At 44.9% G+C, this 25,358-nt stretch overlaps 1 protein-coding gene across 2 annotated transcripts in view; it reads right to left on the reverse strand.

The window, feature by feature from the left end:
• AKAP13 (A-kinase anchoring protein 13) overlaps nucleotides 1-25,358 on the reverse strand; it is a 333,979-nt gene that overhangs the window by 228,416 nt on the left and 80,205 nt on the right. For both annotated transcript variants that reach the window (XM_045448718.1, XM_045448719.1), the window contains exon 3: nucleotides 14,673-14,716. In XM_045448718.1, coding sequence (XP_045304674.1) covers nucleotides 14,673-14,716 — 44 coding nt within the window. The remainder of the gene's footprint in view (nucleotides 1-14,672; nucleotides 14,717-25,358) is intronic.

Raw genomic sequence — 25,358 nt, forward strand, 5'->3', positions numbered from 1 at the left:
CAATAAACAATTTGTAGGGAGTTTGGATCTTACATTGGACAAAAAGATGGCAAGTGGGATTCAGTGCTAAAGACAACCTGTACATGCAGAATGTGATAGAAGCACCAGGCTTCGAGCACGGGGGTCAGGAGAAGGTAGCACCGCTGTGAGGAACTGAGAGTGAAACCATCCTGACCTGTACATCTCAGATAAAGAAGCCAGAGTTTTGAGTCTGAATCCGTGCTTCCCCTCTTACTGGCTTTGTTCCTTCATCTAGAACGCGGGTCTCCAGAGGGTGAGGAGACCATGTAGTGACCATAATGGAAGGCGCTCAGTAGCTCCGCCTTCCCTTTCTATGCATACCAGGGAGAGAGCTGTCAACACGGGAGTATTTACAGAAGACACAAGAGGAAGTGCACCGCATAACGTTTATTTGCTTTTGCCAATATAAACATGGGTCTCCTCTGAAACGACCTATGTTTAGGGGCACTGGGTGGCTCAGTCAGTTAAGCGTCCGACTTCGGTTCAAGTCATGATCTCGCAGCTTGTGGGTTCAAGCCCCGCATCGGGCTCTGTGCTGACAGCTTGGGGCCTGGAGCCTGCTTCGGATTCTGTGTCTCCCTCTGCCTCTGCCCCTCCCCTCCCTCCTTGCGCTCTGCCTCTCTCTCTCTTAAAAAAAAATAATAATAATTAAAAAAAATTTCTTTTTATGGGGTGTCTGGGTGGCACAGTCGGTAAAGCATCAGACTTCAGCTCAGGTCATGACCTCGTGGTTTGTGGGTTCGAGCCCCACATCAGGCTCTGTGCTGACAGCTCGGGGCCTGGATCCTGCTTCGGATTCTGTGTCTCCCTCTGACTCTGCCCTTCCCCTCCTCCCTCCCTCCCTCTCTCTCTCAAAAGAGGAAGTAAATAAACTTAAAAAAAAATTTTTTTAATAAAGAAATAAATAAAACTACCCATATGTAAAGCTTCTGTCACTTGTGAAATGTGCTTGTATCTCCTCGTTTTATCCTCACTCTCCCCCCCTCTCCCCCCCGTGGAAGGTGGAAGGACGCTGCCTGGATGTGTCCTCCCTCAGGCCTCCAAGGCAGCTCCCGCTGAACGGGCCTGGCTCACCAGGCGGCACCATTTTCCCTCGCCGCTCATATTAACACCCTCTGCGGTCCCAACGCCTGGGGGTTCCTCTGAGCTGTCAGCCACTCATCCAGACCACACCGCTCCTCCTCCCTCAGAAGAGCCTAACCCCTGTCGAGTTCTGTCCAGTGCGCTGTAGCCGTGCGGTGGGGGGACGGCCTGCTCAGTGAGGCCCCTCACGGCCTTCCGCCCCCGCCTCCCGCCTCCCGCCTCCCTCCTCCCTCCTGATCTCCTCGTGCGGTGCTACCTGCATCCGCTACTGTCTGCCTGGCCCGACGCTCTCCAGTGCTCTCCACCCTGTTACCTGTCACACAAATTCCCAGACCCGCCACACGGGTGCTGGCCGGCAGAATTTTCTGCGGTGACGGCCACGTGTGACGACTGAGCGCTGTGCAGCGGAGGAACTGAATTTTTCATTTTATTTCATTTAGATTAACATAAATAGCGCAGGCAGCTGGGGACTACTGTAATGAAGAGAGCGGCTCTCCAGAAAATCATCTCCAGGTATTCTCCCACGTGAACTGTCCTCGCCAGTCGATCCAGGGGCCTCGCCACCCCTGACCACCCCATGTCCATGTCTTCCTTTGAACACTGTCTTTCCTTCTCTCACTGCTCTTCCCTCTCTCCGCAGCCTGCCTAGCCAGGCTCAGAGAGCCCACATCTTTCCCGAAGGCTTCGCGACTGTTCTGCCAACGCTCGTTCCTCACTCTGCTGTGAGCCCTCGCTGCCGCCATAACTCACCCAACACCTGAACAGGTACTGTTTGTGCTGTCACGCTCACGCACTTGAGCCCCTGTGGAAGAAGCTATCCCTCTAAGACCAGACCCTCCATTCACTTACCAGGTGACTCACAAATACCTGTGGAGTGAATTACGAGCATAGAGCCTTACGCTTTGGTCTTCCTTGGACGGCGAGACCTTTCTTCGCTAGAACCGCATCGAGATCGCTACTCCAAACCCTCCTCCCGACAGTTATTCGGATGCTTGGGGAGCACCCAGGGATTGTCCAGGCATCCTGCAGACAGGCCCTGAAAAGTCGTGACCAATGTACATACCTCCATCCACTCTGAAACTGCCAAGGGAAAATAAGGAAACGTAAGATCTATTAAGTTCCAAGCCAATTTCTGGAGACTGCTGAAAACGTCCACCAGAAGGAAACTGAAGTCCTTGCTCTGCAAAACCATCGACAGCCTGATCGAGGAACACTTGACTTCCTTATTTCTTCTGGCGCTAGTGACAAAGTGTTGTTATTTCACTACAGTCCTCAGATCTGGCTGGGAAAGGCCACCAGTATACAAAATGTTGGAGCAGACCCATCAGACACGTATTGTTAAGGCAGAAGCAGGTAATTCATTTAAGAGATCAGAAGGCTGATAAGACTCTCTTTGTGGGAGCAAAATGGAACGTAACCACCAAGCAGGAGGCAAAGCCAGGTTATTTCACCTCCTATTCTGAAAACACCCTTCCCAGGAAGAACTGATAAAATGTGGCCATAACCACATAGGTCCTCCTCCCCTACAATGAGCCACCGAGAACACCACACTGGGGCGACCTAAATTCTGTGGCCCTTCAAAATTTTGATTATTTATGCAAACTGTACCTATTCGAGAATAAATTGCTGGAAGTGATGAAAATTTTAACACTTCTTCTTTCTGAGCACATCCTCTCCCAGTGCACTCCCATCTTCTGGAACCATCTGGGCTCCGAGAGCTGCTCTGATTAGCACGCACAGAGCACACTGATCACGGTACAGAGTCCCAAGTCTTCACCAAGGCTGGAAACCCAAAACCAGAGTCAACAAGAATCCAACGTGGTGGCAGGAAACCACCCTGATATAAGATATTCTCAAGATCTAAATGTGAGTCAAATGGATACGTCCTTTGGATTTCCCCTGGCTAAATGGGCTTTGGAGGCATCACAGGATTTGAACTCTTGATCCACCACAGTGGTGCATCCTTACACTGGTCAGCCACCCCTCCGATCCTCACTTCTCTGGCTCTGGAGTGGAAGGAGTAATCAAATCCTACACGTGTCTTGTGAGGAACAACATCATTCTAAGAAACGGTCCCTATCCTAACAGAAATAGTTATAATCATAATACAGTGTTTTGTTTTGTACTTTTTCTCTTTCTACATTTGAGAGAGAGAGCTTGCATGTGAACTGGGGAGAAGGGCAGGGGGAGAGGGGGAGAGAGGGAGAGAGAGGGAGAGAGACAGAGAGGGGGAGAGAGGCAGAGGGGGGAGAGAGGGGGAGAGAGGCAGAGGGGGGAGAGAGGGAGAGAGGCAGAGGGAGAGAGGGAGAGAAGGGGAGAGAGGCAGAGGGGGAGAGAGGCAGAGGGGGAGAGAGGCAGAGGGGGAGAGAGGCAGAGGGGGAGGGAGGCAGAGGGGGAGGGAGGCGGAGACGGGGAGGGAGAGAGGGGGAGAGAGGGGGAGAGAGGGAGAGAGAGGGAGAGAGGTGGAGAGAGGGAGAGAGGGGGAGAGAGGCAGAGAGGGGAAGACAGGCGGAGAGAGGGAGAGAGGGAGCGAAGGAGAGAGGAGGAGGGAAGCAGAGAGGGGGAGAGAAGGAGAGAGGCAGAGAGGGGAAGAGAGGCGGAGAGGGGGAGGGGGAGAGAGGGGAAGAGAGGCAGAGAGGCGGAGAGAAGGAGAGAGGGGGAGAGAGGAACAGAGGGGGAGAGAGGCAGAAAGGGGAAGAGAGGCAGACAGGGGGAGAGAGGCAGACAGGGGGAGAGAAGGAGAAAGGGGGAGAGAATCTGAAGAGGGCTCCATGGTCAGCATGGAGCCTGACATGGGGCTCAATCCCATGACCCTGAGATCATGACCTGAGCCGAACTCAAGAATCAGACACTCAACAGACTAAGCCACACAGGCACCCCTGTTCTGTATATTTTAAACAAAGAGCGGCATCCAGTGGCAAAGATTTTCTTTCCTACGAGGTTCCTCTATTGTCAGGATGCTTCCGCCCCCTCCCGGAAGCAGTAATATACAACAACATTCAGTACTAAAGAAAAAGGAGAAAGCAGGAAGGACATAATAAACCAGATCTGCTGGGGTTCTGGAAATTCGTTTTGTAAGTAGAATGGCTCTTCCCCTTGAAAATCTAACAAATGCGGATCTTATCCCAAACACATGGCAGGTGATGAGAATTATCCCACAGACAGCCTTAGAGCCTGTGCTGAAGCGTAGTTTACATCTCACATCCGAGTATCTCTCTGGTTGTAAAAAAAAAAAAAAAAAAAAAAAAAAAAAAAAAAAAAAGTATTTCATTTGTAGGGGGGAAATGCCTTCTGACTTTCCGGAGGGAGACCAAGACAGGTGTTCAAGAACACAGCGAGTGAGTTTATAGTTGCAGAACCTGATAAATGCACCCCTAACTTTCCCTCTTTATGAGTTCTTATGGTCGTTTTAGTTAGCAAATCATCACCCGTATAAACCTTCTCAGTCAGTGTTAGCCACAGCCACCTGTTCTGGGGCATCACTAACCCTGAAGCGTCCACTGCCCACTGGGACACTTTGGAAACTGGCAAAGAAAATGATTCTAATACAGACAAGTATCACGGAGCTGCAGAAGGTGTGCTTTACAAGACAAATGCCTTCCTGTCCCAGGGCCACGGGCCTCCTCTCACCGGTCTGGGGCTAACAAGTTACTCATCCTCTTGAGGAAGCTCCAAGTATAAAGGTAAGGACCCCATCAAGTAATTCATTGGATGGTTATCACTGACTTTCCTATATTAAAAGGTAAAACGCTCATTTTATTTTGACACTTTTTCTACTTAAGAGGGATTTCAAGTCATAACTACAGTCTATTCTCCAATGTGTCCACAGCCCATAAAGGCATTCTAAGCCTTACCTTCCTACCCCCAAAAAGGAACTCAATGCTATCATTTCAAATATTCCTCTCTTCTTCTAGTCTTCCCATTGCTACCTTTTTTTTTCTCTACTAAAGCCCACTTAGGCTAAGTCTTGTACTTTGACTTCTCCATTCAAGTACTTTGAGTCTTAAGTTCAAACCAACTAATGACCTGACCTGCCTTCAGCACACGGGCGAGCCCGATTACTGACAGTTTCTGCTACCTGACCAGATCCATCACAAACCCCATGAAACTTTAGGCAAGTCCCTCAATCTCTCTGTAGCTCAGTTTCTTCACCCTTCCAGAAGACTGGGCTCATCACCCCAAAAATACAAGGATTCCTATGACTCATCACACTGTTTCCAGTCCTGACCTCCCTCACAGAGTCCGTTCCCTCATGCCAAGCTGACTCTGGGACACTCACTTGGGTTCCTCATCACTAATTTTCTTCCAGAAAAGTTCGGTGATGAGAAAGAGGAAGCGATTTTCTCCGGCACATAAAGTATAGATTAATCCAGTTCTCCTTGTTCTCCACATTTGACCCTCATTGTCTCCCTGTACCCGACAGAGCTTCAGGCCTGGCCTCATCAGGTCTCTTCCAGAACGAGCCTGGGGCCTCAGATAAGAGGCATCCAAAGAGCTTTCCTCCTCCTCCCTCGGAAATTTTAAAATCCTGCTTCCTTTTCAGCTGTTAGTCTGGGGGAGGGTTTGTTTACCGTTGCTAATGTCCAGTTGCTTGGTTGCTAGGGTAGTGCTCAGTGTGAGGGAGTGGTGGTACGGCCTATTCTGTTTGCTTTATAAATACCAACCTTGGCTTCATGTGCATGGCTTTTTCTTTTATCATCTGACGGCATCCTTCATCCCCTACCCCTTCTGGGAAAGGCCTACGCTTTTATCTTGACAGTGAGAAGGGCTCTGGAGCTAAAGGGTACATGTACTACGTCGGTAAAAAAAAAAAAAAAAAAAAAAAATCAGCAGTCACACGGTTTGCTGCATGTAGTCTGCTGTAAACAAGAGGCTCAGACAAGAAGCCCCCCAAGGATGCGAGCATAATTCAGGACTCAGGCACTATCTCCAGAGTGCTTTCTCAAGGTGCTAAACGACTAGCTAGGTAACTTATCTCAAAGAACACATCTCTAGAGTAACACCCTATCAGACATTCTACGTCTACAAATACTTCGTAGGGACGCTGCAGAGTTCCTTCCAGTTGTAAGGCAAGTTACACATGTACAACAAAGACATCACTAGTACATTTATTTCCTCGTGGGCAATACCTCCAGTCACAAAAATGGCATCACTGAACTATTCACGGCCCACACAGGGTAAACTAACAGTGAAACTTGGGAAACAAATGAGCAACTTTAAGAAAGACAGCTGTTTTATCAAAATGAAGCAAATTTTACTGAAATTTTAGTAGTCTCAGCTGAATTGTATTTCATTCACTCGCTCAACCAATGTTCACCGAGTGTCTACTCTGTTCCATGTGAAATGCGCTCGGTCCAGCTTAGGTAAGAACTACATTTATTTAAAAACCCCGTGTGTATCCACAAGGGCAGAGACGATCCTCTGTTCAAACCTCAGGCAATCAATTCCACCGTGAACTCTCCCCTCGTCCACCTACATTCAAGGGCACACCTTGCAGAGAACAGTGCCCTTTTTAGGAAAATCCAATATGCAAAACATACTAGAGGGGAAAAGCAAACAATTACACTGTCTTCTTTAAATGCTTCATTCCTTTAGAACAGATAAATTAAACACCACCCGAATCAAGGGATTGAAGTTAACATCTCCAATAACCAAACAAGAGTATGTCATGTGTCCTCCTAACGTGGTGTGCCAAGAAGGGCATCTTTTTCATAGAAGTCCAGCCCAAATCAGGAGAAAACATCATATAACCCCCAACTGCCACAAAACAATTGACCAAAACGTCAGTATCGTGAAAGACAGAGAGGCAGAGGGCCTCCTCCTGATTAAGAGACTAAAGAGACATAAATACAATGTGTAATCCTGGATTAAATCCTGAACTGGGAAGGGGAGGAGAGGGGAGGGAGGGGACAGGAGGAGGATGCTATAAAGGACATTATTGGGATAACTGGAGACATTTGGATATGAACTTACATTACATAAGAGTATTACATCAGTGTTACAATTCCTGTTTTTGTTAATTGTACTGTGGTTATGAAAGAGAATGTCCTAGTTCTTAGGAAATATATGCTGAAATATTTAGGGGGAATAGGGTAGCATGTCTGCAACTTTCAGACAATTCAAAAAATATGTAATAGAATGATAAGCAAATGGAACTAAACGTTTATTAGTAAGGGATGAGTAGAGACAAAGTATTCTTGTAACCTTTCTGTAAATCTAAACTTAAATAAAAGATTTTAAAAATATTTTTTTAAACACATGAAATAGAAGATTAAATCTGGGTTACTTATAAGAAAAAAGGCCTTGACTTGTACATATTAAGTGTTGTGACATTTGTGTCTTCTGGAACAACTGTGTAAGACAGCTTGGTCTACAGAAAGAAGAAAATGGGTTTGAGAACCACAATTTCTGGGTGAAGCCCTACCTTTTGCATTCGCTAAATGAGCCATCTTGAGTTTCTGCTTCCTTAGTGTGACAGGGTCACAATGTAGCTTCATCTACCCTCACAAGGTTGCTGTGAGAAGCAAATGCCATAACATATGCAAATGTGCTTTGTAAACTAGAAGGACTCTGCTAACAGAGCTCGTTTCTAAAGTATTCCGGGGAAACCACGAAGAGAAAGGTATCATACCTCCTTTACTTAGGTTCTCAAATGGACTGACAGTAACAAATAATTTGGAATTATGTTGCTTTTTCTCTCCCAAGAAGCAATTCAGCCATGAAAGAATATGAAAAACAAGCACATTTTTTATTACACTCTCCTCTGATAAGTGAAAGCCAAATCTGCTTAAAAAAAGAAAAAAAAAAGGTTCCTCAACTCAAGAATATCCAATTTACATGGAAAACATGGATCTTAAATGAGTACAACGTGTTCAAACTGTTTCCAAGATACTGTGTTTAAACTGCCCAAGAAGCCAGCCTACCCAGGGCCGGCACCTCCCCATCAGGATGAGTCCCAAATTCCTGAGAGGTCCGGCTTGACCCCAAGCCACGGAAAGTGCTACAGCCTTCAGAGCACGCCCGGAGATGGGTGCTGAGCTGGGACGGGAAGCAGGTGTGGAGAAAGGAGGGCCCGGGGACATGGCCTGTGTGTGTGAAATCCCCCGCCAGGCTTTTCCCTCCTCTCCTCCCCCAGAAGGAAAGATTGTGCCCACACCCCCTTTGTTCTGAGCCGCTGTCCTTTCTGTTCCTCCAACTGATCGAGCCCGGCCTTCACTTCCGAGCCCTACACCTGTTCCCCCAACCCGAACGCTGTGCAACATCTCCGCATGGCTGGCTCTTCCGGTCAGTCGGGTCTCAGCTCATAGTGGCGCATCCCTCACAGGCCTTCCCTGACCACGCAAACTAAAACAGCCCTTCGTCGGGCACTGGCACACCTCCTTGTTGTGTTTATTTTTGTAAAGCTTTTCCTCCTGACGTTTCTTCGTAAATTCTTCCTGTTTACGACTCGTAAGCTCCCTGAGAGCAGGGACTTTAGTGTTTCGTTCATGGCTGAATCTGCAGCAGCCAGAACAGAGCCTGGAACAGCGCAGGCACCCGAATGAAAGAGTGAATTTCCAGTTCCATGCCCACACGGCTGGTGGTGAACAAAACACCCTTCAACATGTCCAGAGGACAAGCTCAGGGCCCCTTTCTTTCCGCATCTGGCAAAGGCATCGGCTGTCACTCATGTTCTAATTCTCAATCAACCGCCATGGTCTCTCACTCGCCACCTAATTTGGTCCTGCTGCTTCTTTGAAAATACGTCTTGCATTTGACAAGGTCTCTGTTTCACCCCCACCGAACCCTCTAGGCCCTCATCAGCTAGAAGGATATTCCTCAACCTGTCAAAGTCTGTACCTCTTCAATCCTTAGAAATTCCTCTGGCAACAACCGACGCCCTTGTGGAGGCCGAGTGGTGCTAGTGGAATCACGTGGCTGACGGACCAGAAAACCCAGACGTGGTCACATCAAACACCTGGTCTCCCGAGTTTCAGGTCGCTGTCTTCACATTCCACTGTGCCCATTTCAACAAAAATAAGTCTGTAAGCAGCTTCCTGCAGGCACACCTGGGTGCTCAGTCCGTTAAGCTCCAACTTTGGATTTCAGTGCAGGTCATGATCTCACAGGTCGTGGGATCGAGCCCCGCATCGAGCTCTGCGATGCTTGCTTGGGATTCTCTCTCTCCCTCTCCCCCACTTGTGTGTGTGTTCTCTCTCAAAACAACTAAAGAACCATTAAAAAAATATATATATTTTTATATATATATATAAAATATATATATATGCGAGCGCGCGCGCACACACACACACAACATATATATATTATACACACACATCGTTCATGGGTCCAAGCCCTGCTTGGAGCCGACAGCTCAGAGCCTGGAGCCTGCTTTGGATTCTGTGTCTCCTTCTCTCTCTGTTCCTCCCCCGCTCGCACTCTCTGTGTCTCTCTTAAAAATAAATAAAAGATTTTTAATTTTTTTTTTTAAATGTTTTAAAAAAATAAACAGCTTCATGCAAACATTCACCAGCCCTGCCACCTGTACAGGCTGTGAACTTTCTTACATTTGTAACTATTACAACTCATTCTGGACACATCTTTATGCAAAGAGTGATAAAAATATTTATTTGGAATCCAGCTAATTTTGCTTCATTTATGGATAAAAGTTCTTCTCAGGATCCAGTGTTTTTTTCTTATTTATGAGCAGTTTTCTCTCTTCTGCTGATGATACATACCCCTGGCAGATCCCAAATGTAAACTCAAAGAAAAACTTCAACATACTCGTTCTGTTCTTTTGTTTCTCTCCTTCTCTAGGTACAGAGAACTGACCTCCAAAGGACTGTCACGTAACAGTTCCTTCTCTTTAACAGAATGGCCGAGATCCCCATAACCTGACTCAGTTCACGGAAAACCAACTATACACTGTCACTCTCCTTTTAAAAAACGGGTAACAAACTGCCCCAAGGTATTCTTGCTAACAGACATACTTGAAATGTGAAGTTTAAAATATTCTTCAGGAGGACCTGCCCGACTAAGCACATAATCATATACAAAGGACTTGCTTTATGAAGAATATTCCCCAGAACTGATTTCTAAAGAGCCTTGCTTTCCCAACAGAACGCAGCTTTAAGCTTAGCAAGCTTTACAGTGGTTTCTATTACTAAGCCCCAAAATACAGATTTAAATCACAATTTTACCACTGATTAGCTGCACCACCTCATCAGCTCATCTTCAGAACTCATGTCCTGACTCTACAACAGTGAGGCTGAAGCACATATAGTACCTGCAATCCTTAGTAATTCTAAAGTTCTTGGATTCCTTAGTATTTCTAAAGTTCTTGGATTCCATGATGGCAAAGATCAGAAAACTTCTAACCGATCTCTTTTTTTATCAGTTTATTTATTTTTTGAGAGAGAGAGCACGCGCATGCACACGAGGGAGGGGCAGAGAGAGAGAGGGAGAGAGAATCCCAAGCAGGCTCTACACTGTGAGCACAGAGCCCCACGTGGAGCTCGATCTCACAAGCCATGAGATCATGACCTGAGCCGAAACCAAGAGCCACCTGGGCGCCCCCTAACTGATCTCGTTGCAGCTACTCTCTCCCTAAATTATCCTTCACTCTACCGCCAATTAATTTCTCCAAACTACCACTGGGTTCATTTCCTATTGCTGTTAAAACAAATTACCTCAAACTCTGAGACTTACAACAACGCGGATTTATTATCTTACAGGTCTGGAGGTCAGAAGTCTGAAACAACTTTCATTGGGCTAAAATAAAGATGTCACGGGGCTGTGTTCACTGAGCAAGCTCCGAGAAAAAACCGTTCCCTTGCTTTTTCCAATTTCCAGAGGCTGCCCTCCCCGGCTCATGGCCCTTTCCTCCTCCTTCAAACCCAGCAGTGTGCCATCTGCAAATCTCTCCAACTCATGATTCTCCTCTCTCACTTATAAGGACCCTTGTGTTTACACTGGGCTCCAGATAATTCAGGATAATTCTCCAGATAATTCAGGAGAAGCTCGCATCTCAGGATCCTGAACTTAATCAAACCTGTGAAGTCTCTTTTGCCATGTAAGATAAACATTCACAGATTCTGAAGAGTAAGTCATGGACACATGAGGGAACCGTTCTTATGCCTACCACAACTACTGAGTAACGTCAGCCACCTAATCAAAAATCTGCAGTGACTGAAACCAGACAAGGACACCAGGAGAAAACTAGAGACTGTATCTTTTACGTACAAGACACAAAATTCCTCAACAAAACATGAGCAGACCAAATCAAGCAACAAAGGAGAAGGATTATATACCACAACAAAATGAGACTTCTCCCAGGAATGCAAAGTTGGCTTAACATTCAAAACCAATCAATCTAATACACTACACTAATGAAATGAAAGAAAAAAAACCCCACATGATCATCTCACAGACACAGAAAAACACATTCAACAAAATCCAATGCTTTTTCATGACAAAATAATCAAACTAGGAACCGAAGGGAACTCTGTCAGCTTGATAAAGGCACCTACGAAAAGCCCACAACTAAGAACATCATACCTGATCAATGCTGAAAGTCAGAATACTTTCCCGTTCTTTAAGATCAGAAACAAAACCAGGATGTCTGCTCTCACAAGTTCTACTCAACACTGTACTGGAAGTTCTTACTCAGGGCAATTAGGCAAGAAAACCAGAAGGCATTCAGATTAGAAAGCAAAAAACTAATCTGTATTTTCAGATGACATCATCTGCATGCAGAAAAATCTCAGGGATCCACTAAACAACTATTAACCAATAAACAAGTTCAGAGAGGCTGTAGGTTGTAAGGTCAATACACAAATATCAACTGTATTTCTATATACTAGCAGTGAACAATCTGAAAATGAAATGAGAAAACAATTATCATTTATAATAGCATCAAAAAGAATTAAAATACTTACAAACACATTTCACAAAGGTACAAAGTTTGTACACTGAAAACAATAAATCGTTGTTAAAAGAAATTAAAGATGACCTAAAATAGAAGAGAATGATAGGTAGGTTGGACATCATCAAAATTAAAAAGTTTTGTGCTTCACAGGGTACCATCAACAAAATGAAATGATAACCTTACAATGGGAGAAAGTTTTTGCAAATCATATATCTGATATGGGATCCAGAATATATAAAGAACTCTTAAAACTCAGTAATAATTAAAAAAAAAAAGTTGTTTAAATAAGCCAGGAATCTGAATAGGCATTTCTTCAAAGATACATAAATGTCCAACAGCACCTGACAAGATGCTCACAATCATTAGCCATTAGGGAAATGCAAATCAAAATCACAATGAGTTTCCATTTCACCCCCACCAGGATGACAACAATCCAAAGTCAGATTAACAGCAAGTGTTTCAAGAACGTGGAGGCACCAAGACTCTCAACATTGATGGTGAGATCTGAGAATGTGCAGGTACCGTGGAAACAGTGTGGCAATTCCTCAAAATGTTAAACAGAGAGTTACCATGTAAGCAAGCAATTGTACTTTTTTTTTTTAAGGTTTTATTTTTAAGTAACCTCTACATCCAACTTGAGACTTGAACTCACAACCCTGAGATCAAGTCACACGCTCCACCGACTAAGCCAGCCATGCGCCCCAACAAGCAAACATACTCTTAAGTACACACCCAACAAAAATGAAAACATAAGCCTACCAAAAACTGCTGCTGCCAGCATCATTATTTATAATATTCAAAAAGTGGAAACAAGCCAAATGCCCATCAACCGATGAATGGATAAATTAGATGTGGGATACCCATACAACAGAGTATAATTCATCAATAGAAGGGAACAAAGTACTGACACTTGCTCTAACGTGTACCTTAAATACATTCTGCTACATGGAAGAAGCCAGTCACAAAAGACCACGTGTTGTAGGATTCCACTTACATGACATTTCTGGAATAATAAGTAAATGCATAAAGACAGAAAGCAGATAAGGTGTTGCCAGGGGCTGGAAAGGCAGGGAATAGTGAGTAACTACTAATAGGCATGGTGTTTCTTTCTGGGCTGATGAAAATATTCTTAAGGTAGATGGCAGTTATGATTACACAACTGTGAATACACTAAAAACCACCGAATCGTATACTTTAAATGTGTGAGTTTCATGGGGTGTGAATTATGTCTCAATAAAAGCTGTTTTTAAAAGTCCAAGTACTCAGTTCATGTTCAAACCCACTGCTGAACATAATAAATTTTCAAGAAGTCTGGAAAGAAAATAAATACATAAAATATCTTCTAAGAAATGCATATATTTTTATTTGTTACATTTAACAGAAAAAGCATCTATGCAGAAGAGTGATCCCAGGAATGTTCTATCCTAGAAAGGTATAGGACTATTAGTAACACAGCATGATTTAAAATAAATCATAAAATGAACAGCAGATTTCAAATAAACACCATCGAAGGCTCCTGAGTGGTCTCCACGTCTTTGCCTTCATGACTGATCTTCAGTCACCTTTTTAGACTTGCCTCCCTACCCCTCACACAAGTTCAGCTGGGCTAGGCTTTCCCCTGCTCACCTCCCACCACTCACTGAATGCCCTGCTCACCCCTCTACCACCTATCTGCCTTAGATCTTGAATGAATTCTGAGGACTTTTCACTCAACCAAATGCTTCTTCGTCTTTAAGGATGTGTCCCATCAAAGAAATTTTCCTCACTCTTTCCAGACTATACCAACCTATCCACCGACCTCTGACAGCTTGAACTGTCCATACCTCTAAAGGGACTCCTCACCACCCCCATTCAGCTAATGCACTCTCACAATAATTAAAAAAAAAAAAAAAAAAAGGGGGGGGGGGGCGCCTGGGTGGCTCAGTCGGTTGGGCTTCCGACTTCGGCTCAGGTCATGATCTCACGGTCTGTGAGTTTGAGCCCCACGACAGGCTCTGTGCTGACAGCTCGGAGCCTGGAACCTGCTTCAGATTCTGTCTCCCTCTCTCTCTGCCCCTCCCCTGCTCATGCTCTGTCTCTCTCTGTCTCAAAAATAAATAAAAACATTAAAAAAAAAAAAAAAGACAGAGAGACAGAGACAGAGAGAGAGAGAGAGTCACCTATACTTTACCTTTCCAGCCTTGATTCATTGATTTATCCATGTCATCTGCCAGCTCCCTCACTTTGGGAAGAGAGCAGATCAGCTTTCACCCAGAGCCCTAATGTAAACGGCACGCTTGCCAATGACAGAGCGCCACCTAGGTGCAACGCAGGGTAACTCTCCATGGCCGTAGGAAGACCTCCACACCACTTTTACAGAAATGTGCTGACCGGGAAAATAAGAGCCCCCGTATCGTTCCGCAGGGCAATGCAGTTGTGTGATAAGTGCATCTTGCACCTGACCAGTTTACTTCACATCTTACAGGTATTATCTGCCAGCTCAGTGCCATTCATGCAAGTCATTTAGTGTTCACCAAATCAAATTCACTTTCTGAAGTATACTACTTGGATAGATGGCTAAAAATTCCTGGGATCATCACATGACAGCAGTTTTGAGTTTTCTTATAACAAGTAGAAACCATGGATGAGTGCAAAATGACAAGAAATCTCGCGATCTACTCACATATAACGGAGCTTGCTGTGGATTAAGTTTCATGACCCAGGACACTGAAACAGAAAAGGGAAAAATAAATGAGAATAGAATTAAAAGTTATGATCAGCAGTATAAAAGCCACAAATGCTAGGTGTCGAGTATGGCTCTATGACCACAATCAAAAGTCTGAGATGATGGGATGCCCAGCTTTCCTTAGAGGTGTGGGAAGGTCAGAAGCTCAAGGACCGCAAAACGTCTCGTAGCCCAGAGTCAATCTCTTTAACTGGGGAGAAAGACTTTGATTGAAAATTAAAGACAAAAGGCTTCACTGTCCTGGGAGAATTTTCAACAACCAACAGGATATTGAATGCAGTTACCAAAGCGAAAACAGCGTATGGTCAGTTACACTTTTACATAATCCCCCAAATTTCACAAAGTGTCGCTTGGCCAGAGTCTCTTCCAGTCACCAGGGAACATGGGGGGAGAGACAGCAGAGGTCCAGAGAGCTTTCCTCCTCTCCGCCCTTGGAGAAAGGAGGGGAGGCTGGCCTCCACAAACTACAAGTTCTTACCCTCCTCAAAATTAACAGCCAGATTCCCTGATGTTATCTTCACTAAATGAATTCACACAAAAATCTTAGGAAGAATTTTGAAGAAGACTTCCAGGCTGGTTAATACATTTCCCAAATATCAAGAAAAGCATACTCTCGAAAGTTTAACTTGGTGATTTGACCAGGAGTTCATGCTAAAATATCATAGTCCAGAATCACGGACTTCAGGACAGCAGGCCCTTTGCCAAACACCCTGAATTTGAGTATAAACTGATCCTGTCCTCACAGAAGTCAGAGAGGCCGACCCAAAGGACTTTTTTATACTTCGATCTAAGGAAGTTTCTTACTCTTAACAGGTTAAATGAATTAAATTAAGGGGCATTTACTAACTAACCAGTGATGTAAACAACAGTATAGAAATGTCATTCACACGTGCAAAAATATAGGTGAAATCACATTCTTTGTGTTCTACCAGATTACAAAAACCTCACTAACAGTGAACTGAAACCCAAACAGCATAAACGACGGCAGGTTATCAGTGACTAAATGTTTAGAAGAAAGAGCAATGAATGCCCTAGCCACCACGCATAACTTACATAACAGATTCCTCTTAATATTAAAATCCTCACAGATCTACCAGTTTGGCCAGGCTGTGTATGCCCAAGATGAAGGCTCACCCAAAAAGCAGTTAACACATACTTAGGGGAAAAAAAACAAAAACCAAAACTGTAATCAGGCTCCTAAACCCAATCATCTCCAAACCACTTGCAAGCCATAGGCTTTTCAGCATGTTCTGAAGACAGCCCAGGGGCTCCGCCACAATGATCGCCTTCACATCCATCCCTGTTCTTTCTCTGGTCCGCTCCCCAGGTTGTAAGACACCTGGCTCAAGGCACTCTTCCCTTCCTGTCTTCATTTAATAATTTTGTACCCATAGGTGCTAAAAATCACCTGCAAAAATCCACAGCGAAAAACCAAGCTTGAGAAATGTAGCAATAACTAATTCGTTCAGTCGAAAAATAAGGTAGATTTCCAACCCATCAAATTCAAATAGCAAGCATGGATGGAAAAGAAAGACTGAAGCATTTGAGTACTTTTCTCAATGCATTAACTATCCATTTAATTTAAAATAAAGTTTCCTGTGCTCACGAGCCTTTTAATCAGCTTTCCGGGTCCTTGCCCAGACTTGCCTGGGACAGAGGACTGAAAGAACCTATAACTTTATAAACCGATTTGCCTTACCTAACTTGTGACATGTTCCTGTCAACAAGTATCTACGGAAACTGAAACAGAATTCACACTCGGGTAATCTGCAACAACTGGAGACATCGAGGAGACACGCTAGCGACTTAGGGCCCTCTGGTGTTTGTCCATCTGCCAAGAAACTTCGGGCAACTACATGTGAAGAGACCACAAACATCAAGCTATCTGAGCGGCCCCACTGCACTCAGGGGGAGGAGCTGGGGGAACCCCACACGGTTCCAAGGAACGGCTGATGCCACCTCAACTGGTGGGTATTATGAACTCGTCAGAACCCATACAAGTTGTTCTGATATGAGGATTAAGGAGGAATGACAGTGTCTGTCCCTGACACTGGTCAAAGGGGCAGGCCATTGTTATGCTGGCAACAGAGGCTGTTGAAAGAATAAATCTGTCAAAAGTCATCAAGGCAGTGACCCCAGAGGCAACAGATTTGTAAATTCAGATTGCTTTAAGCTTCTTCAGTGCTGACACACAAGAGGAAAGGCAGGACTAATATTTATAGCGCTAGAAAGCTCTATAAATGAACTGAATATAAATTCAATATTACATTTAATCCCCATAAAAAGACATTATTTTTCCCCGCTTCACTGGTGAAAAAGAATTGACTCTTTCAATGTTAAATTATTTATCGCCAACTTTAAGAAGTGAATGAGCCTAAATTCAAACCCCATCTGATGCCCAAACATGTGCTTTTCCCCCTTATCAGGATAGGATCTCCTGAATGACCTCAGTCTACAAACTGACTCATCCTCCCCTGCCCACCCCCACTCCCCCCCCCCTGTCTAGCCCCCAATCCACACACTATAGACTCCCCTTGACTTTGTTACTTTAACTGTCACTGTGCATCTATAATGTGCCAGGCATGGTACTCCCCAAGGCACAAAGGGTACAGAAGGAATAAAGACAAAACTCCCAACCTTCATAGAGCTTATTCTAGGAGTAACACAGATAAATACAATATTAAAATAAATGGTTTTCAAACAGTGATAAGTTCCATGGAGAAAAATAAAGAGAAGAGGGAACAGGAAATGAGGGGATCCTGTTTTAAATATGGTACTGAGGGAAGGCCTCTCTGAAGTGACATTTACCCCCCAAAAGTGAAAAGAGATTAAGAGGGACACCTGGGTGGCTCAGTTGGTTAAGCGTCCGACATCCACGCAGGTCATGATCTCGCAGTCCATGCATGAGTCTGAGCCCCACGTTGGGCTCTGTGCTGACAGCTCAGAGCCTGGAGCCTACTTTGGAGTCTGCGTCTCCCTCTCTCTCTGCCCCTCCCCCATTCTCTCCCTCTCTCTCTCTCTCAAAAATAAATTTAAAAAAAAAGAAAAGAGATTACAAAAGCATGTAATAGAGGTAACAGGTGGAAGGTGTTCCCAACTCTCAAATTGGCCCCAAAACTGAGAAATGAGAGTTCCAATGCTTAACCATCAGAAAACTTGTTACCTATAACGCACAACTTACTCTACACATTTATAAGCTTACTTTACTGGAGTGAGAATCGTGTTCTAAAAGACGGAGCACACTGCAGGAAGGCAGTCTCTGGATCAGAGTGAACACACTTAAAACCCAAATTTATTCTCTAAGGCCAACTGAAAGTCTTTGCTCTGTCGATGGGATCTTTGATCGAGCCTTCCCCAAAGGAAAATTAAAGAGGTGTACTACTTCCTTCAATGATTTCACCAAGGAATTTTAAGAGGGAAAACCCTACAATTTCCTTCCTACTCAGTAACCAGTGAAATGTCTTTGACCGAGTCCACATTTCCCTGGGCTGCTTTCGTGTAACACAAGTACCACACGAGACAGGCATAGGGGGGCCATAAAGGAAGGCCGCGTGCCGTGAGAAAGGCAATGAAATGAAAAGAGCAAAATTCAGACACTTAAGTAGGATGTGATGTGAAGCATGTTCTCCAAATCTCCCACTCTGCAGCAGCCAGCAAAAATTCAGAGTCATACTTCCGGGGCGGGAGGGTGAGAAACAGAAACCAGGTAAGTAAGTATTCTCGTTCTCCCATTTTCCATGTTATTTCCAAATGCTGACAGAAAACAAATGGAATAATTTGCTGTTGTAGAAAAGTAACACATTCACTTTATGCCAAAACAAGATCTGTCCAATCCGAATACAACGGTCTCAATGACGGGTCCAGCTCTCCTGCAGCCCTGCAGCTCTCCTCTAATCCTGCAGCTAGCTCTCCTGCAGCCCTGCAGCTCTCAGGGCGCTGGATAAACCAGCACAGTCTGGGCCTACAGCCTCCTCCTCCTGCACTTTAGAACAAACCACCATCAGCCTTTTCCTCACAAAGAGCCAGGGGCACAAACCATCGTCAGAACGGACCAGTGTTGGATATGCAGTGCTTACAACAGGTTAGCAGTGGCAAAAGTTTTGGAATTTTTTGCAACTCACACTACCTGCAAAGGATTATGAAGAAACTCTGTCTCTATAAAGGATCACATGGAAACTCAGGTATAAAGTGATACGGCTGTTTGACTGGTTTGGGAGGGGCGGGTAGTGAGGGACAGAAAGCACTTCCATAGATTAATGTGCCTGAACAAATGAATGTAAAACTCTAGAAGCTACAGAAACAGTACACACTTTAATAATAGGCACACATTTTCTGTAAAGGGCTAGATGGTAAAGATTTCAGGCTTTGACTGACTTATTTCACTTAGTCTAACACCCTCCAGTTCCATCCACGTTGTTGCAAATGGCAAGATTTCATTCTTTTTCATCAACAAGTAATATCCATTGTGTATATAAACCACATCTTTTATATCCATTCATCAGCTGATGGACATTTGGGCTCTTTCCATACTTTGGCTATTGTTGATAGTGCTGCTATAAACATTGGGTACATGTGCCCCTATAAATCAGCACTTCTGTATCCTTTGGATAAATTCCTAGTGTGCTATTGCTGGTCAGAGAAAGACAGATATCATATGTTCTTACTCACATGTGGAATCTGAGAAACTTAACAGAAGACCATGGGGGAAGGGAAGGAAAAAAAAATAGTTACAAACTGGGAGGGAACCAAACCATAAGATTAGACTCTTAAATACAGAGAACAAACTGAGGGTTGATGGGGGGAAGGGGAAATGGGGGATGGGCACTGAGGAGGGCACTTGGGATGAGCACTGGGTATGTTATATGTAAGTGAGGAATCATGGAAAGTTACCCCTGAAGCCGTATACTCTGTATGTTAGCTAACTTGACAATAAATTATATATTAAATAAAAAAAAGATTTCAGGCTTTGCAGGTCATATGGTCTCCGGTACAATATGTAAATGAACGGGTGTGGCCATGTTCCAATAAAACTCTATTTACAAAAAGAGGCAGCAACTAGGGGCGCATGGGTGGCTCAGTCAGTTGAGCGTCCAACTTCCGCTCGGGTCATGATCTCGCGGTTCATGAGTTCGAGCCCCACGTTGGGCTCTGTGCTGACAGCTCAGAGCCTGGAGCCTGCTTCATATTCTGTGTCTCCCTCTCTCTCTGCCCCTCCCCCACTAGCGCTCTGTCTCTCTCTCTCTCTCAAAAATAAAATAAACATTTTAAAAAATTAAAAAAAAAAAAAAAAGAGGCAGCGGACTAGATTCTGCTAGTGTGCCATAGGGTGCCAACTCCTGAACAAAATCTAACAAAATACCTCTTAATATGCCAAAGAAGCAGGGTGCCCCCATTTAACAGCTCTCTATGTCTCAAAGATATTTTCAGCTAAAAAAGACTTCTCAGTAAAGTCATAGGGTGCTGTGCAATATCCTCTAGACCAGCAATCAAATTGCATGGGCAGGCATCCCAAATTCTCTACTGAGTAACTGTATGCCCTTGAGCAAGTCACTGGACCTTGTCTAACCCCAGTCTCTCCATGTGCACTGAGAGTTTAAGAATTCCTGCCTACAATATGAAGTTGGTGGAAGAATTAAAAGAGAATCTAAGTGAAGTGCTTAAGTGCACTGCCAGGTACAGATCTTTCTGTAGTTTCTGGGTCTCGATGGAGACTACCAAGGAAAATACGTGGGTAACTGTCAATGGTCAAAATAAAAGGCATCGGGTATCCAGAGGTACATTTGTCTAAAAATACACTGGTGGGTAAATCACAATTCTAAGATACAACAAAATAACCCCAGAAAGCAATCTGGAGGAATAACAAAATGTTAAATGCACATATTTCTGGGAATTAACAGGAAATTTTCATTCCTAAATTATGTTTCGTAATTGTAACTATTCAGACAACGAACAGATACCACTTTTATAATCAGGAAGAAGACATTATACACAGCACATCTGTTTTAAGTCCCCTGTCATTCAATGAATCACAACTCAACTGGAAATAAGTAAAAAGACATTTTTCCTAAATGTGCAAACTGAAGACATCTACAATCTTTACTAAAGATCCCTAGAGATGAAAGAGAAGCAATTAAAATAAGAAAGCCTGCACCCATAGGTATGTAAATATAAATCATACTCATTATTCTTTAGCCATATCCATACATTATACTAGGGAACCCTTTAACAGGTGCTCCACTCTTAGTGAAATGTCCCTGAAAAGGAGGTGGGGAATAAAAAAAAAAAAAAAAAATCACAGGCCCAGCACTGCCATCAGGAATTACAGCAACCTTCAAACTCTCCCTGAGTCTGTTAGCTTCTTGATCTCGGGCCATTTCCTAAGGACCAGCTGTCCAGGTCTGCTGAACCTACCACTTCAACAGACACGGTTTTTGTCATTCACAACAGGGAAGCTTCCAAATCCACAAGAAAAGATGCGCAAACCACCTCCACAACCAACCTCAGCCCCAACAGGAGGAGGGCAGCTGTCTCTGACAAGTGCAAACAGAGGATTTACACCTGCAGGGTACCTCCCTGGCAGAATATGCCTTCAAATGAATCTCCATGGCCAGGAGATTCACTAAAACCCAGCTGCGGTAAGTCCTTCGAAACCCACAAAATTTGGGGGTGAGGGTTAACATGGAAATGGCAGTGCATACCCTGGATTCTTGTAAAACAGTCAGTGCCCTGCTCTTCCAGGAAAATAACAGGATCCGAAGACTCTTTCCTTCATTCCTAAGGAGTCTGGGCTGGTGGCTGTAAACATGCTACGCGCTCATTGTGGGTGGGAGCAGGGAATTCTAAACAATAGAAGAACACAGCAGGGTACAAAGAGCGAACAGGCTTTTCCTGTTGTGGATGTCAAGTTCTACAAAATATATATATAAACGACTACAGGCACCAAATAGGTTTCCTGAATAAGGACTGAGGAAATCTTCCAGGAGCCTAATTTGTCTTCTTCTCTTTAAAGGTGCGTTAATTAATAATTGAGCAGTTTGCTTCTCAAGCACTGATTCTCAAACCTTAGAGCACATGAGCATCTGTTGGGGGCTAGAGAACACAGATTCTTAGCCACACCCCCCCCCCCAACCCCACAGCCCCTGCCCTCCCCGCCAAGCCTCCACATCCTCTTCCACTAGCAGTGAGTCCAAATCAGGAGACCGTCCCTGGTGATGTTTCTGCTTCTGAATCATGGCCCACGCTTTGGGAAGCAATGGTGTTGAGATCCACAGCATGTGTCTGATTCTCTTGTGGCACAGTTAGGCCTCTGTGTCCCACTATCCCATGACACGGTACTCTAAAAACCACCAAGAAAAAAAGTCAAGCACTGGTCACACACAGCTGGGGGGTGGGGGAAAGAGGATCCCCGGCAGGGAGGACAGGATAAGAATCAAGAGTCCAACGTGCAGCAATACTCACAGTGAAACAAAAGGACACGGCAGATTAAAACAAAAAAACAAAAACCAGGGGTGCCTGGGTGGCTCAGTCAGTTGAGCAAGCGACTTCGGCTCAGGTCATGATCTCACGGTCTGTGAGTTCAAGCCCCGCGTCGGGCTCTGTGCTGACAGCTCAAAGCCTGGAGTCTGTTTCAGATTCTGTGTCTCCCTCTCTCTGACCCTCCCCCGTTCATGCTCTGTCTCTCTCTGTCTCAAAAATAAACGTTAAAAAAAAAAAAAATTAAAAAAAAAAAAACAAACAAAAACCAAAAACAATCAAAACACAAACACCCACATTCACTCATTTATTATTTATCCGTGCCGAATTATCCAAAAGGCAAAATGATCCTGAACTTGGGGCAAAAATACACACACGAGTAATCAAAGTAATTAACGTGGAATTAAAAAAAAAATCAGAACTCTTACCAAAATAATTAAACAATGAGACAGATTTCTTTTTCGAGAGAGAGTGCAAGCAGGGGAGAGGCAGAGAGAGAGGGAGACACACAATCTGAAGCAGGCTCCAGGCTCCAAGCTGTCAGCACAGAGCCCGACACGGGGCTCGAACCCACGAACAGTGAGATCATGACCTGAGCTGAAGCTGGATGCTTAACCAACTGAGCTACCCGGGCGCACCAAAGAAATTTAATTTAAAAATGAGAACGCTGACTTCTTCTACTCAGAGTTTACTTTGAAATTCATACGGGAGACAACACTGTAACTTTTCAGTACTTAGGGCCTCCCTTTCATTACATATGTTTGTGATATCTGCCCGGCACAAAAAGACTCAATGATGGCAGATAATCTCCTGATATTTCTGAGCCCCTGAAATACTCCATGTACAGTGAGTTGCTGAGCTTTAGAGATAAATAATACTAAATTGGCCCCTACCAATTTAGTAAGGGGCCTATAGAGGGAAGCGGATCATTACGTTAGAGTATTACAAGGGCAATAATAAAAATGTTACAAGAGTCAGGAAAAAAGAAGCCCCGACAGTTTCCTGGAGGAGGTCAACCCCAAAGCACGTTTCACCCAGTGGACCCAGGAGGAGCACGTATAGGACAAGACAGCACAGTGGGCTGCTGGGAACCAATCGGGATGAGAAGTACAAGCAGGGGATGAAGGGAGAGGATGCAGGAGAGGCACTCATGTAAATCCACACGCCTCAAAGATGTTTGGCCTCAGAAGCCAAGGAAGGGAGACGGAAGAAAATTTACAAGCCGCCACGACACCACTCTACCCTGAAGACCTTACAGCCTTGCAACGGCAACGGCATCAACCAAATCTACCTACACCTTTTTCCCAGCCCCTCCCTTTTTTTTAAGTGCAGCTCAAATGTCTATTCTTTCACAACTGCAGGCTCAAAGATTCACAAAAAGTAGCACTGGAAGAAGTTTGTATCATGGAGCCTAAACCCAGACCCAGCAAGTGTGCGTTGTGGGTCACAGGCAGGGAGGCCAGGCCAGCCTCCCACCGTGGCTTCCCTGAGGTGCAGCGAGCGAAGGCTGGCTTCCCGATCAAGTTCCACGGGCCCTGGAGTCCGCATCCGAAACCCTAGGCAAATCCAGTCGTCCACAAGGCTCTACAATTAGAAGAGGGTCTCAGAAGCAGCCCATTTCACCCTTCTTCCCCAAGCAGGAGTCCCTGCGGGTCCACCTGCCTCAGCTTGCTGACCTTATCACCTTGAGAAAATCTCTCCGTGCTCCACCGGCTCCTCTGACTCAACCTTCCTAAAATACTACTCTCCTTCTGTAGCTCACTCTCTGCCTCCACAGCAGTAAGTAACCCTTCAGAAAGGCTCCTTTGAGGCACCGACCTCTTTTCTTTAGGGAGTTCTAGCGGAGGGCGCCAAGATCCGATCTGCCCTGCCTCAAGAGAGTAACAAATATTTTTATTTATTCAAAAGAAAATGTGATCACAGTTTTGGGGAGACATTTAACGCCTCTTAGTGATTCTAGAGCTTCCAACCTCCAGGGCTTAAAGGTGGAGCCCTGCACCCCGGGTTCACGAGCTCAGATGGCGCAGTGACAGACACACACGGGCAGCCTAGGGCCGGCAGGGAGATGAAGCTCACTACATTTCCTCTGCTAAAAAAAAAAATTAAAAATAAACCAGTATCATATTTATTTTACACGAATTCTCCATGAGCCACTCTGATGAATAATGACGATATTAAAGGACGAGATGACCGCGAAACTGAAGACAACCTGCTAGCATTCAGGAATTCATTAACAACCCCTCACAGAAGAAGGTCAGGATAAAAATCCGACTGCAATAGCATTCAGAGGAGACAGACTTGGATCTGAGTTGGAACTTCAGCACTTCCAGACAAGTCACTTAACTGCCAAGCTTTATTTTCATTAGTTAACTGGGTAAAGTAAGAATAAAAGATGTGTGTAGGGAGCGCCTGGGTGGCTCAGTCAGTTAAGCATCCGACTTCGGCTCAGATCATGATCTCATGGTTTGTGAGTTCGAGCCCCGCGTCGGGCTCTGTGCTGACAGCTCAGAGCCTGGAGTCTGCTTCCGATTCTTGTCTCCCTCTCTCTCTCTCTGCCCCTCCCCTGCTCATGCTCTTTCTCTGTCTCTCACAGATAAATAAACATTAAAAAAAAATTAAAGAAAAAGATGTGTGTAAACTGTTGAACACAGTAGTAAGCAACACAGACATACTCAGGAAGTTCCTGTCCCTACTGTCTAGTATGAATGACACGAGCAGCTGCGGCACTGACCTCACATCACACGCAACCGCCAGGCCCCGCGGACCACCCCCATCACTGTGTTGATTCCAATTTCTAAACAAAGGGTGTCCAGGAGGGGATGCACACCCCAGCAAACGAGGTCCTCTATGAAATACGTGCTTCACTGTCGGTGAGCTCTCAGAGGCCATCCAGGCTCCCCCACCACCCTGACAGTGTTCAGTGAGTCGTCCGTGCAGATGACCCTGCTGGCACTCGTTCCCCACACCCCCATCCAGCCCTGTACGCTCTGGCAGCGTTGCCACACTTGGCCCGGTCCCCACTCTTTGCTCACGATAATGTCCTCCCCACCTTGCTGGTTCTGATTGTAGGACGATTGTGGGTAATCTAACCCAAGCAGTCAACAAGAAGTCACTTCTTTTTTCTTTCATTTTCTTTCTTTCATTTCCATA

Source organism: Leopardus geoffroyi, chromosome B3 (genome assembly GCF_018350155.1).
Source record: "Leopardus geoffroyi isolate Oge1 chromosome B3, O.geoffroyi_Oge1_pat1.0, whole genome shotgun sequence".
Lineage (NCBI taxonomy): Eukaryota > Metazoa > Chordata > Mammalia > Carnivora > Felidae > Leopardus > Leopardus geoffroyi.